Source organism: Mustelus asterias, chromosome 4, assembly GCF_964213995.1.
Source record: "Mustelus asterias chromosome 4, sMusAst1.hap1.1, whole genome shotgun sequence".
NCBI lineage: Eukaryota > Metazoa > Chordata > Chondrichthyes > Carcharhiniformes > Triakidae > Mustelus > Mustelus asterias.
In genome coordinates this window covers 46704030-46718461 of record NC_135804.1, presented here as the reverse complement: position 1 = coordinate 46718461, position 14432 = coordinate 46704030, and the positions used below count along the sequence as shown (strand labels likewise).

Sequence of the window (14432 nt, the reverse complement as noted above, 5' to 3'; positions counted from 1 at the left end):
GGCTGAAACACATTCACCACAAAATAATGAAAGGGGAAATTAGAGAAAGTATAGTTTTAGGATCGTCAGAATTTGGAACATTCTGCCACAAGCTGTTGTTGAAGCAGATTTCTCGTACATCAAAAAAAAGAGATAAATGTTTAAAAAATACTGAATATTACAGAACGAGATCATGAGTGGGATTAAACTAGCTAACAGTGGTGTGACTTGATAGCCTGTTTCTATGCTGCAATATTTCATGACCTACAAATTCTGCATCTAAGATTTATTAGACTATTCCATTCTGGAATGGAATAGTCTAATAAATCTTAGATGCAGAATTTGTAACCAAATGAATTGCAAATTATTTCTTAACAACATGCTCCTAACGTTACCGTTTTAAATACTCTACCACAATGGCCATAACATAGGTGGGTATATATGAGATTAATGCACAATACTGGAATCCAATTAAAAATGAAGACACCTTGCTTTAGTTTGAAATGAAACAGTGGAAATTACAACATAATTACATCTAGAATTTTATACTGTTACTTATAATCAAGTATATCTGATCTGAGGCAGTGACTTGAAAACAACATTAAAGCATCAACAACTTGAATTTATCTAGCACCTTTAATGTAATTAAAACATCTCAAGGTGCTTTACAAACATTAACAAACAAAATTTGACACCTAGCCACATCAGGAGCTGTCAGGTTAGATCAAAAGCTTGGTCAGAGATGTAGGTTTTAAAGAAGTGTCTTAAAAAGGTAGCAAGGCGGAGAGATTTAGGAAGGGAATTCCAGAGCTTAGTGCCTTGGCGGCAGGAGAAGGCATGGCTGCTAATGGTGGAGCAATTTAGATCAGGAATGCTCAAGGCGTCAGAATTGGCACAGTGTAGAGAACTCGGGACTGTAAGATTGGAGAAGGTCACAGAGATAGGGAGGGGCGAGACCATGGAAGAATTTAAAAACAAGGATGAGCATTTAAAGATATATCTCAGACATTGTTTAACTGAAAGCTAATGTAGATTACCCAAGCACAGGTGAGATGGGCGAGCAGAACTTTGCTGCCTGAGTCCTAACTTACACAAAGTTCTGAATAAACTGAGGTTTGCTGAGGGAGACTGGGCAGGAGTGTGTTGGAATAGCCAATTCTAGAGGTAATAACGGCATGGATGAAGGTGTCAGTCGGCTATGTTACAGATGTGGAAATAGATGGTCTTAGAGATGGTGCGGATATGTGGTAGGTGGTTCATTTTCGGGTCAAATTTAATACCAAAGATAAAAATAACCTGATTCAACTACAGACAGTCGCCAGGGAGAGGATTGGAGTCAGTGGCAAAGGAACAGAGTTTGCGACAGGGATTGAAGAGAATGGCTTTTGTCTTCCCAATATTTAGTTATAGGAAATTTGTGCTGGTCAAATACTGGATGTAGGACAAGCAGGCTGACAGTTTAGAGAAAGTAGGGAGGTCAAGAGGGATGTTGAAATTGTGGTGGTTTAGGACATCACTTGGACTACTTGGTCAAGAGCAATCTATTCTGTTATGTTATTTTACTAGTAGCTTACATATTATGTTAGCATTGAAAACCAACTTTCCCTACAAAAAGAATATGCATTTTACACTGAATTTGTAAACAGTGAAATATATAGCAATTAGAAAGAGAACATTCAAACCTTCTGCCTATATATCAAGTAACTAATAAAAACACTGAAGGTTACACATCTTACATTTTATTTAAACACTATGATTTAAGAGCCTAGGATGCAAGTTCTTTCATTTGTATGTCTCTCAACAGCACAGCAATCTTAAAATTCCTTACAAAATTTTAAAATACAAAATGTACATGAAATTACAAGGCTCTGTAAACATCTGCAAAACAGTTGACTTAGCCTGTAGTAGTTTTGCTCCTTCTACAAAACGTACAATTGTTGAACAAATTCAACCGTTAGGAATGACATCTGTTTTGAGTATCAAAAATAGAGTTTTAAAGCAAGTGTTCACACCAGCAAATGAAAGTTTTTATTCTTTGGTTAAAAAAAGGATGGCAGTTCCATTGACACAGTAATGTTTCCAAAGGATGAACATAATTGCACTGAAGCCAGTTTCAGTTCCAAATTATACAATCCTATTCCATCCTTTTTGTAACTAACATGATTATAATCCAGTACCCTTGATGTAGTTTATTTTACTAAAATGCAACCACAATTCATTGAAATTTACAGATTTTTTTTCTCTTGTAGCTTTTGAATACAATAAGAATTAAGGCTTTCTTACAGCTTTCCAACCATTCTATAAGAGTTAGGAAACTTTTTTCTGAAATACAGAGTAGTACAGAGGGTACCATAAATATCAGCTTATTTTTTGTGCATGCCAACAACAGGTCAAAACCCCAACGTGCTGTTTACAAAACTGAATTTGCATAGCCTAATAAGTCTGTGCTTTTACAACAAATCGATTAAAACAACTGAATTTCATAAAGTTGTTTACTTCTACACTCCTATGAAAGCAACAAACTAGTTTTATTAAGACCACTGTATGTAACCCTTGACAAAGCAGATACACCGACGGAAGGTGGTTGTCCACAGCTACAGATTTTTTAGGATTTTGTTTTTTTTTAAAAAAGCAGTTCTATACTTTCTACACTTCAGGCGTCAAGGTAATTTGAAGGCATCAGGAGGTTCAGTGCATAGGATTTTCTGGGGGTTGTACGGGCTGCCGTACACTAGTACAGTACGTCTACATAAGTCACTCCAGAGGATTTGCAAAGAAAACTCAGATGATGCATCAGTCATTACAAACTCCACATGCTATGATATCCAAGGTCAAAAGCTAAGGCAGGGAAACCGTTTAAGCCTTTATAGAGTTCTTTATGCAGTAAGTGCTAGGTATATTACGAAATGAACATGCCTGAACAATATATGGTTCAGTATAGGAAAATGAAAGCAACTGATCTTTCACTACCATACAAGCTCTATCTAACATTATGGGTGATACTCAGCTCAGAGCTTCCTATTCTGGACAGCAGTGGCATTAACAAATTAACCTGCTTGGTTAATCATTTTTTTAAAAAAAAAGAATAATGGTACCTAACCAAGCAATAATATAATTGTAATTTGGCAGTTAAAAGGTTGACCTTAAACTCATAAAAACTCACAACATAATGACTCCCAATGAATTATGAATAGGACTTTTCACTGGCCCCACAGCAATCTGAATTTTGCTCAGACTTGTGCTTTTCTTTTGTGATGAGTAGTAAAATTACAATTCTCATTGCACATGTATAGTGCAGGTTAATTTTGCATTTAACAAGCAGTTTCTCTAGCATTACAGGCAAATAAAAGCATAAGTTGTGTTGACAAAAATAAAAGCAACCTTTGTTTCACCTTTTTAACCTCATTCCCTGCCTCATTCTTTAAAATGCATTTGTGCTGTTTCATAAAACAGCCTCAGTGTGCATTCTGCAGGAAACAGATACAAATTGGCCTAATAATGGAGTTACATCATTTGAATTTCATTTGTTTTTATTTTAAATATCTAAACCCATATCCTGCACCAGTGACAACTGCATTTTTTGATTGCACTATTCATGTGTCAGTCCTTTGTACATTGTATCATTTGGAGTGTAATGAAAAAAACAAGCAAGATGTTTCTCAATTATATTTCTGTACCAAAAGCAGTGTTTTATAAATTCTAGGTACAAATATTATCATTTTAAATGGAAACCAGAGTATAGCTTGTCTACACCATCCTAATCGTTAGTCAGATTACCAGTACTGCTGTTCTAATGAAGCATTAGTTTTCTGCACTGTTCTGCACTTCAGCCCGGGTTCTGCACTTACAACAGCTTCTTTGTAGGACCTGTTTGATGATGTCAGCCACTGGAGATATGGGTGTCACATAGGTTAATGCAAATGACCAAAACACATCAAAAACTCTCGAAATCCTCTGCAAACTGCAGTCATTTAAACTTATTATATACTTCAATGGCTTCAACATAAATCCTGTACATAGTAAAAGTTATTTATTCCGGGAGCCCTATTACAAAATCCATCAGTTCTAAGAAAGCTTCTGACAAATTCTAAAAGCTAAATTAGTAAGGCGCTTGTATTTGTGCTAACTTGAAGTAAGAGAAACATATCTACAAAGTTTCAAAAACTCCTTGAATTTGGAATGTTGTTTCCCACCCACCCCAAACCACATATTTCCATGATGGAATGGTCTGTCAAGTCTACAAGATACCATTTTAAGTTTAGAAACAAATGCAGTACCACATTTGGCTTTGCTTCCTATTAACAAAGAATTGTTAGTCATTTTAGATTATGGCTTCCGCAACATTGGCTACACTGGACAGGCTTCTAGTCTCTGGAAGTTTTCATTTTCAAGAAACGTTTTGCACATCCTACATGCTGAAGCACTCTTCAGGATGACAGAATGAAGAATACACCACTACTTACAGCATTTTGTTTACCATCTATTTATATTACCACCTTATTAAACCCCCTTTTAGCTTAAAATGAGTAATATTTACAGTAGATACAAATCACCTTAATTGTGATAAAACACTATTCAATACTATTTGATTTAATCTACTAAAGGAGAGCCACCTCTCTAAATGTATTCCTGAAGTAGATTAAAGCCGCTTTTGTTTTTCAGAAATGTTTGCCTGTTGCAGTGAAATACAGGCAGCAAGAGACAGATTTGTAGAGCATTACGATGTAGGACTGACACCGTATGGTTCACTTTCAGTATAGAACTGCTGCACCTCTTGTAGGAACTACTCAAGGATCCACTGTTCCACTTCATAAAAGGCCACAATGTTGGAAGCACAACAATTTTGTCTAGATGGGGTCGGGGGAGGCGGGTGCGGGAAGGGTTGATGTTCAGCAGAATACATGATGTTTGCAGTCGACATCAGACTCCCTCAGGTATTCCACTATCCAAAGCTCCAGGACAGACACACTGTGATTGGGCATGCATTGCTGTTGCACGAGACGCTGGAATCTGTGACATGTCTCTTCCTATAATTTCGTTCACTGGCAAGAAAAAGAAAACAAAAATTAGTGCATTCCTACGTATAGATGATAATTAAGGCACATAAATTTCTCCAATCTTAAAGTTCACTAAAATTTTAAACAGTTTAAAAACTGAAAAATAAGTATAGCATTCAGATATATGCACATGAATGTATTTTTAAGTTGTCTTCAATTTTAATAAAGACCTTTATACAAGTCAAATTATTACTTTTTATCTATACCTATTTCAAATATTTGTAATCAACAACCCCTATTGACATCACTGAGGGCACTGTTGAAAAAAATACTGATTCCAACAACAGGGGGGGGGGGGGGGGGGGGCGAGAGAGAGAGAGAGAGAGAGAAGGGAGGAAGGGAGAGGCAAGAAAAAGAAAGGAGAGGGGCAGGTAAGAGAAAGGAGGAGGAAAAAAAGAGAGAGAAAGGGAGGGGAGAGAGGGAGATATATAGATCTGACAGAACCAGCAGGGGTTTTAAGGTTAAAAACAAAGAAGTATTTGCGATCTGTCATTGGAATGCAAGACTGAACTTGAGAAAAAAAGCTGCAAAAGGTCAAAGAGAAATGAGATGAGTCTAGTGGTAAGCTCTCAAATTAATCCAAGTTAAACAATTATAAAGAAAGATAAGTACAATTAATTAGTATAAAATTAAAGCCAATTTCAATTACAAGCAATGTTTAGTTAACTTTATCCCCTAGAGTTGATAAAAGTTAAGTAACAAGGGATAGGAACAGGAAAGGGTTCTGAATATTCCAGTAAATTAAACACGGAGGTATAACAAGGTTTTAAGAACAAACATTTAAGTCCCTATTTTTATAAAGTAATATCAGCATGATATTCTAATTGTTAAGTCTTTATTTATTTATGTTTAATAGAGGCATGGCAGCACAAATCACACCCATGGAGTGTGCATCAAGTCAGAACCCCAGGAGACTTCTTCTGTCCTGAACAACTACAAGTGTTGCCAGTTGCAGCAGATGAAACTCCAGGGTCCGGAGCTTGAACATCAGCTGGCATCACTCCGCTGCATCAGAGAGACTGAGAACGACATGGATAGCACATCAATAGATGTGGTTACCCCACAAACTATGGGCATGCAAATAGAGAGGCAATGGATAACTGCCAGACAAATACTGCAGGAGTCCCCTAAGTGCATCTTATTCTCTAACAAGTATTCAGATCTAAATATTGATGAATGATGGTCCTGCTGGAGAGTGCAGTCAGAACCTAGTGCATGACGCAACAGCTGATTCAGTTCTAGAGCCAGGGTGGGTGGGGCGGGGGGTGGTGGTGGGAGGAGGAGGAGGAAAGAGAGAGAGAGAGGGAGAGAGGAGAAAGACGTTAGAGAAACACTACCATAGGAGATTAGATAAGTGGGTAGACAGTCATTTCTCTGACAAGAAACATGAATCCAGCATGGTAATTTGCCTCCCTGGCGCCAGCATCAAGGATACATTTGAACAGCTACTGAGCACTCAAGGTAAGGCCAGACAGCAATCGCAATCCTCACTGTTACCAAAGATTTAGGTAGAAAGCAGGGTAGGGTAGAGTTTGGGGAGCTAGGAAGGAACCTAGTAAGCAGGATCTCAAAGATAGTAATTTCAAGATTACTACTGGTGCCATCAGCCAGTGAGTCTATAAACAGGAGGATGGACTAAATGAAGATGGATGGAGAGATGGTGCAGGAGGGAAGGCGCAGGAGGGAAGGCTTTAAATTCCTGGGTCATTGGGATGGATTCTCGGGGAGATGGGACCTGTGCAGGCCGGATGGGTGACAGCTGAATACAGCTGGGACCAACGTCCTTGCTGGGTGATTTGCTTGTGCAATTGGAGAGGGCTTAAACTAACTTGACAGGAATGTGAGGTCAGGGGATATTATTAGATAAGAAAATCCAAGTGCATAGAGAATTGGGAGATTCAGATAACACTAGAGCAGGAAATAATAACATATTATGTGGGATCAGAGAGAGAGAGAGAAAGTAATAAAGGCCAAGTTTGGTTTGCTGTGTATGTACATGAATGTACAGAATGTAGCAAATAAAGCTAGTGAGTACGTGAAAAATAGGAGCAGAAGTAGTTTTTGACTCTTGAGCCTACTCTATAATTCAATAAGATCATGGCTGATCTGATTGTAGCTTTAAGTCCATTTTCCTGCCTGCCCCCATAACCATTGAGACATTGTAGGTCAAAAGTCTAACTCAGCCTTGAATTTATTCCACTGTTCTCTGGAATAGAGAACTCCAAAGATTATTGACCCCGAAAAGAAGAAATTCCTCTTCATCTCAACCTTAAATGGGAAATTCCTTATTTTAAAACTGTGCCCCTTGGTTCTAGATTCTCCCATGAAAGAAGCAGGAGGAATAGATAGCCACGTGGAGTTGTGATGTTGAAGCAATAACAGAGATTTGGTTCAAAAAGGGCAGGACTGGGTACTAAATATTCCTGGATAAAAGATGTCCAGGAAAGTTAGGAAAAGAAAGTATTATTAAGGAGAACATTACAGTGCTGGAAAGAGAGAGAGAGAGAGAAAAAGTGAGAGAGTGGGAGTGAGAATGTCCTAGAAGGGTCAAGGATAGAAAAGCCTTCTATAGGTATATAAATAGTAACAGGTAATAAAAAAGGTAGAGTGGGGCAGATTGGGGATCTAAAAGGGGATTTATACATGGAGGAGTGGGAAGGGCTGAGGTACAAATTGAGTACTTTGCATTAGTCTTCATCAAGGACAGTGCTTTCCCATATGGCAAGAGGAGGTAGCTGGGATACTGGATGTGATGAAAATTAATAAAGGGGAGATATTAGATAGGCTAGGTGTACATGGAAGTTGAAAAACTACCAGGAAAGGATGTGATGTATCCAAGGATATTGAGAGAAGGGTGTAAATTGCATATTCCTCCCATCCTCCTTAGACAGTGGGATGGAGAGAGGGCAGGAGAATTGCAAATACTAAACCATTGTTCAAAAAGGATGCAAGGATAAAGGATAAGTCCATCGAATATGGGTTAGTCAGTTAACCTTGGGGTGATGGGAGAGCTTTTAGAAATGATTGGGAAAAAGTTAATTCGACTGGAATTCCTCTTGGAAGAAGTGATTACAATATGGTTGAATTTAAAATACAGATGGAGCGCGAGAGGGTAAAATCCAATACCAGTGTCTTAAACAAAGGTGACTAAAAAGGGATGAGGGAGGTGTTGGCTAAGGTAGACTGGGAGCAAAAACTTTATGGTGGGACAATTGAGGAACAGTGGAGGACTTTCAAAGCGATCTTTCACAGTACTCAGCAAAAGTATATACCAATGATAAGGAAGGACTGTAGAAAAAGAGATAATCAGCCATGGATATCTAAGGAAATAAAGGAGGGTATCAAATGGAAAGAAAATGCATACAAAGTGGCAAAGATTAGTGGGAACCCTAGAGGACTGGGAAATCTTTAAAGGTCAACAGAAAGCCACAAAAAAAGCCATAAAGAAAAGCAAGATGGATTATGAGAGTAAACTAGCTCAGAATATAAAAACAGATAGCAAAAGTTTCTACAAATATATAAAATGAAAAAGAGTGGCTAAAGTAAACATTGGTCCTTTAGAGGATGAGAAGGGGGATGTAATAACTGGAAGTGAGAAAATGGCTGAGGCATAGAACGTGTATTTCGTGTTGGTCTTCACAGTGGAAGGCACAAATAACATGCCAAAAATTGATGACAGGAAGGCTATTATCACGAAAGAGATAGTGTTGGGCAAGTTAATGGGGTTAAAAAGGTAGACAAGTCTCCTGGGCCTGATGGAATGCATCCCAGGGTACTAAAAGAGATGGCGGGAGAAATAGCAAATGCACTAGTGGTAATTTACCAAAATTCGCTGGACTCTGGTGATTCCCGCAGATTGGAAAACAGCAAATGTGACGCCACTGTGTAAAAAAAGTAGGTAGACAAAAGGCAGGTAACTATAGGCCAGTTAGCTTAACTTCTGTAGTAGGGAAAATGTTTGAATCTATCATCAAGGAAGAAATAGCGAGACATCTGGATATAAATTGTCCCATTGGTAAGTCGCAGCATGGATTCACGAAGGGAAGGTCACGTTTGACTAATTTGGTGGAATTCTTTGAGAACATTACATGTGCAGTGGACAATGGGGAACCTGTGGATGTGGTGTATATGGATTTCCAGAAGGCATTTGACAAGGTGCCGCACCAAAGACTGCTACATAAGATAAAGGTGCACGGTGTTACAGGTAATGTATTAGCATGGATAGAGGATTGGTTAACTAACAGAAAGCAAAGAGTGGGGGTAAATGGGTGTTTTTCTGGTTGGCGATCAGCGACTAGTGGTGTGCCTCAGGGATCAATGTTGGGACCGCAATTGTTTACGATTCACATAGATGATTTGGAGTTGGGGACCAAGTGTAGTGTGTCAAAATTCGCAGATGACACCAAGATAAGTGGCAGAACAAAAAGTGTGCAGAGCATGCTGAAAGTCTGCAATGGGATATAGATAGTCTAAGTGAGTGGGCAAGGGTCTGGCAGATGGAGTACAATGTTGGTAAATGTGAGATCATCCATTTTGGTAGGAACAACAGCAAAATGGACTACTATTTAAATAGTAAAAAATTGCAGCATGCTACTGTGCAGAGGGACCTGGGTGTCCTTGTGCAGGAATCTCAAGGAGTTAGTTTGCAGTTGCAGCAGATAAAAAGGCGGCAAATGGAGTTTTGTCCTTCATTGCTAGAGGGATGGAGTTTAAAAACAGCGAGGTTATGTTGCAGCTGTATAAGGTGCTGGTGAGGCCACACCTGGAGTACTGTGTACAGGTTTGGTCTCCTTATTTGAGGAAGATTATACTGGCACCGGAGGGGGTACAGAGGAGATTCACTCGGTTGATTCCAGAGTTGAGAAGGTTGGCTTATGAGGAGAGACTGAGTAGATCGGGGCTATACTCATTGGAATTCAGAAGAATGAGGGGAGATCTTATGGAAACATACAAGATTAAGAAGGGAATAGATTAGATAGAAGCAGGGAAGTTGTTTCCACTGGCGGGTGAAACTAGAACTAGGGGGCATAGCCTCAAAATAAGGGGAAGCAGATTTAGGGCTGAGTTGAGGAGGAACCTCTTCACACAAAGGGTTGTGAATCTGTGGAATGCCCTGCCCAGTGAAGCAGTCAAGGCTATCTCATTGAATGTTTTTAAGGCAAGGATAGATAAACTTTTGAACAGTAAAGAGATTAAGGGTTATGGTGAGCAGGCGGGTAAGTGGAGCTGAGTCCATGAAAAGATCAGCCATGATCTTATTGAATGGCAGAACAGGCTCGAGGGGCCAGATGGTCTGCTCCAGCTCCTAGTTCTTATGTTCTTATTTAAAATGTTGATCAATTTAGAAAAGCAAGCCCTGATTTGTCAAGGAAAATTGTGTTTTGCTAACTTGAGTATTTTGATGAGGTAACAGAGAGGGCTGATGGATGGTAGTGTTGTTATGCATGTGATGTACCTGGATTTTCAAAGTCATTTGATAAAGTGTCACACAACAGGGTTGCAAGTAAAGTTGGAGCTTATTCCATAAACGACAGCAGCAGCATCAATTCAAAATTGACTGAGTGACAAAAAAAACTTAATAAATACTTGTTTTTCAAGCTGAAGGAAGATATTTAGTAGGGTCTCTAGGGGTCAGTATTAGGATCTGTGCTTTTCATGATCTTTATTAATGACCTAACTTAGTTGTATAGGGCACAATTTGTGAATAACAAAACTTGAGTAGTATGAACTGTGAGGATAATGTTAAAATCAACACAACAGTAGATGGACAAGTGGCAGATGAAATTGAATGCAGAGAAGTGTGAAGTGTTTAATTTTAGTAAGAAGGACAAGACAATATAAAACAAAATGGTACAATTTTAAGAAAGATGCAGGAGCAGATGGAACTGGGGTATAACTGGGGTAAGGTAGAGAAAGCGTTTAGTAAAACAGACAGAATCCTAGGTTTTATAAGCAAGGGCATAGAGTTCAAAAGCAAGGAAATAATTATAAATGTATACAAAACACTGGCTCAGCCTGAACTGGAATACTGCATTCAGCTCTGGGCATCACGTTATAGGAAAATGTGAAGGCACTAGGGAGGGTGCAGAAAAGAAAATCACAAGAATGTTTCCAAGATGAGGAACTTCAGTTATGTGGATAGACTGGACAAGCTGGGGCTGTTCTCCTTGGAGAAGAGAAGATTAAGAGACGACTTGATAGAGGTGTTCAAAATCAAAGGGTCTGGAATGAGTAGGTGGCATGAAACTGTTCTGGTTGGTAGAAGGATTGCAAACCAGGGAACATTGAGTTGAGGGCAAAAGAAGCATCAGTGACATAAGGAAAATTCTTATTTTTTTACAATGGATGGGGAGGATCTGAAATGTGCTGCTTGAAATTGTGGTTAAGGCAGATTCAATCAAGGCCTTCAAAAGAGAATTGGATAATTATCTGGAGAGAAAATAGATTTCCACGGCTATGGCAAACAGGTGGGGGAGTGGGCTAGGTGAGTTGCTTTTGCAGAAAGCCTGCACAGACACAAAGGGACAAATAGCCTCGGTGTTATAACTATTCTGAGATTCAATAAAGATTAAATATTTGTGACAATAAAGTCAATGCCTAATACCTTCACAAACATATCTAGATATATTAAAGACAATTCTCCAATTACCACTGTTGTAGCAGGACAATTTGTTTCTGTACCATATGGACCAATCTACTCTTTCATTACATGCTTTGTGGCTTTTCGAGGAAACAGCAAGATGTTGTAGGCAATGGCACAGATAAAGATGTCAATTCTTTGAATCAATAAATGTAGGTGGTTGAAAATAAGCTGATGACGTCAATAGGTTGTATTTCTTTTGGTCATTTGAGACCAATTGAAGAAGAAATGAACTGTTTTTGAAGGTAAATTTGTTACGCAAGTTTAAAATGCTATGCACTGAAAAGAGTAACTACAGTTAATTTGCATCAAGTTAATCAAATGAGCCACAAACACACGACTGTAATAATGTTGAAACTTTCAAAACATCAAACATATAAAGTTAATACAACGAATATTTTGCATTGATAATAGATTTCTTTTGAAAAACCATAGATTCCCTACAGTGCAGAAGGAGGCCATTTGGCCCATCGAGTCTGCACCAACAACAATCCCACCCAGGCCCTAGTCTGCCCACGTCTCTGAATTGAAAAAAATGCCTATAGATTCAATAGCTGTTGTTTACATAACTCGACATTACAAATCTATGCACGATCTTAGCTTTGTTTAATACATTAGGAACTGCTGTGATACTTCTGCTTCCCGACTGTGAAAGCCTCCTGTCCATCATGCTTCGTTTCTAATTAAAGTGCATTAAGACACTCACGTTTGGGAATACAGCCCAAGGGTAGAATGATAGTGAAACACTTTACAACTTGGATTGGAATTAGTGAATATTTCATCCAGTCTGCTCATTTGAACGAATGCTATAAATGGCTCTTGCACAAATAATGCTCAATATCAACTTCTGAAGAATTAGAACTGATTTCAAATCTTATTTCATGAAATAGGTTGACTGCAAAGATTTTGCAAATAACAGACACAAGTGCTATATAAAATACCACATTTCTTGAATGCATCTCATTGATACAGCTCAACTGATACATCCCTACCAACTAATGGCTTTAATGATATCCATGAAAGCTTATGGTATTTGCTACCAAATAAACCTGTTGGACTTTAACCTGGTGTTGAGAGACTTCTTAATGCTTTCCAGCAGGGGAAAAGCAGACAACTCCACTCCATCTTCTCATCCCTCAGTCTGTCTTCTACCTGATCAAAAAACATTCATTCCAACTATAGCACAATACTTGAGTCGATGTCATAGGATCTAAAATATCTATTTGGCTTAAATCCAACTATAATAATTTTTTATACATGCTGGGCAAATGCCATAAGATATTTAACCACATATTGTTGCCATGTAAACCACACAGATGTTGGCGACACCATGTCATAACAAATAAATGACAGTGTCATGCAGTAGATTACAACATCTGCTTACAAGAACACAAGATCTAAGAAATTAAGCCATGCTTTCAGCTGTACCAAAGACAAGGTAACATAGTAATCAATCTCATTGAGAGAGAAAAAATGCATGGCAAAACCCACACTTCTCACATATTTTAGTGACACTAGCGGAAAGCCGAGATGATAAGCTCAAGTGGGATGGAGGAGCCTTTACAAAGGAAAAAAGCTTAAATGGTTTTTCATATTCTGCCAAGATGTCTTATTAATTCTATTTTTCAATTTTTATAATTGTTAAGTGGATGACTGATCATAATAAGTAAAATATGAGAAAGCAATGATTTTAAAAAAACCTTCCTAAAATCAGAACAATCTGAAACTTAACCTCAGCTTTATTTTATTACATTACCAATTTTCTCCCCCCCCCCCCTTCCACCGACAAAAGTACCGATTCTCTGAAGTTCTGCATGGACACCATGTGCTGTCTATGGTACTGCTCCTAAATGGCTTCATTCATTCACAGGGAATGTTAGCAAATCATTCAACCACATTGCCCTTCAGATAAGCCAGACTGTATTCTTAATCAATATCCTCACACAGGTATTTTAAGTTAGTGAAGTGGACAGTGATCGGGTGAGAACATTTTGTTTTCTCTTCATAGACCACGGAAGCCAAGGTCAGCAACGTACTGCTTTCTCCATCAACTTAGTATTTCATAGATATAGTACGCAATGAGGGGACTGTTACTAGAAACAACAGAAACTGTAATGGTCAATGACGCACAAGCAGCAAATCCTTTTAGATCTCTCTGCAACCTGCTCTGAATGCATTTCATTAATGGTAGTGTTTAAATATTAATCAAATTCTAAGCATTGTAAACATAGAGAAAGCACCTTCATCCGTTTTTAAAGAAAGTATTTTAAATACTTACATGATAAAGAAACTTGGATTAAAATCTGTGGCCATTGCGAATTGTATTTAGAAACAACAGAGCAGTCACAAGACCATGAGTAAGTTTTGGTCTGGTCTGTGTGAACATGGAATGTTTATGCCATGTCCCAGGGCTTGATGTGACAGCAAGGTTGAATTCAGAAGAGTCGTGCTATTTACATTTAAAATCCCTAGCAGCACATCTCCATGGAAGCTCTTTATTACTTTTTGTGCCACATGTACAATCCACTTCTAACAACTTGCAGCTCTGTGTGCTCAAAACTTAATCATTTGAATTGAAGTGTTTTGGAATTAAGGAGTGGAATGCATATAATAACACCAATGAATGTTTAGGCCACAAAGACGATCAATTCTATGCGAAATACTTTACCCTGTACACCTTCTGCATCATTTGTTGTGATAAAACTATTCTTGGTACTACTGGATTGTCTCTTATTCTGGCAGGAGACCTCAGCAAT

General features: G+C 38.4%; 1 protein-coding gene across 2 annotated transcripts in view; it reads right to left on the bottom strand.

The window, feature by feature from the left end:
• Positions 1 to 1984: 1984 nt before the first annotated feature.
• The window catches only part of nfatc3a (nuclear factor of activated T cells 3a), a 147475-nt gene continuing 135027 nt past the window's right edge, over positions 1985 to 14432 (bottom strand). For both annotated transcript variants that reach the window (XM_078210921.1, XM_078210922.1), the window contains one exon: positions 1985 to 5021. In XM_078210921.1, coding sequence (XP_078067047.1) covers positions 4900 to 5021 — 122 coding nt within the window. In that variant the 3' untranslated portion in view covers positions 1985 to 4899. The remainder of the gene's footprint in view (positions 5022 to 14432) is intronic.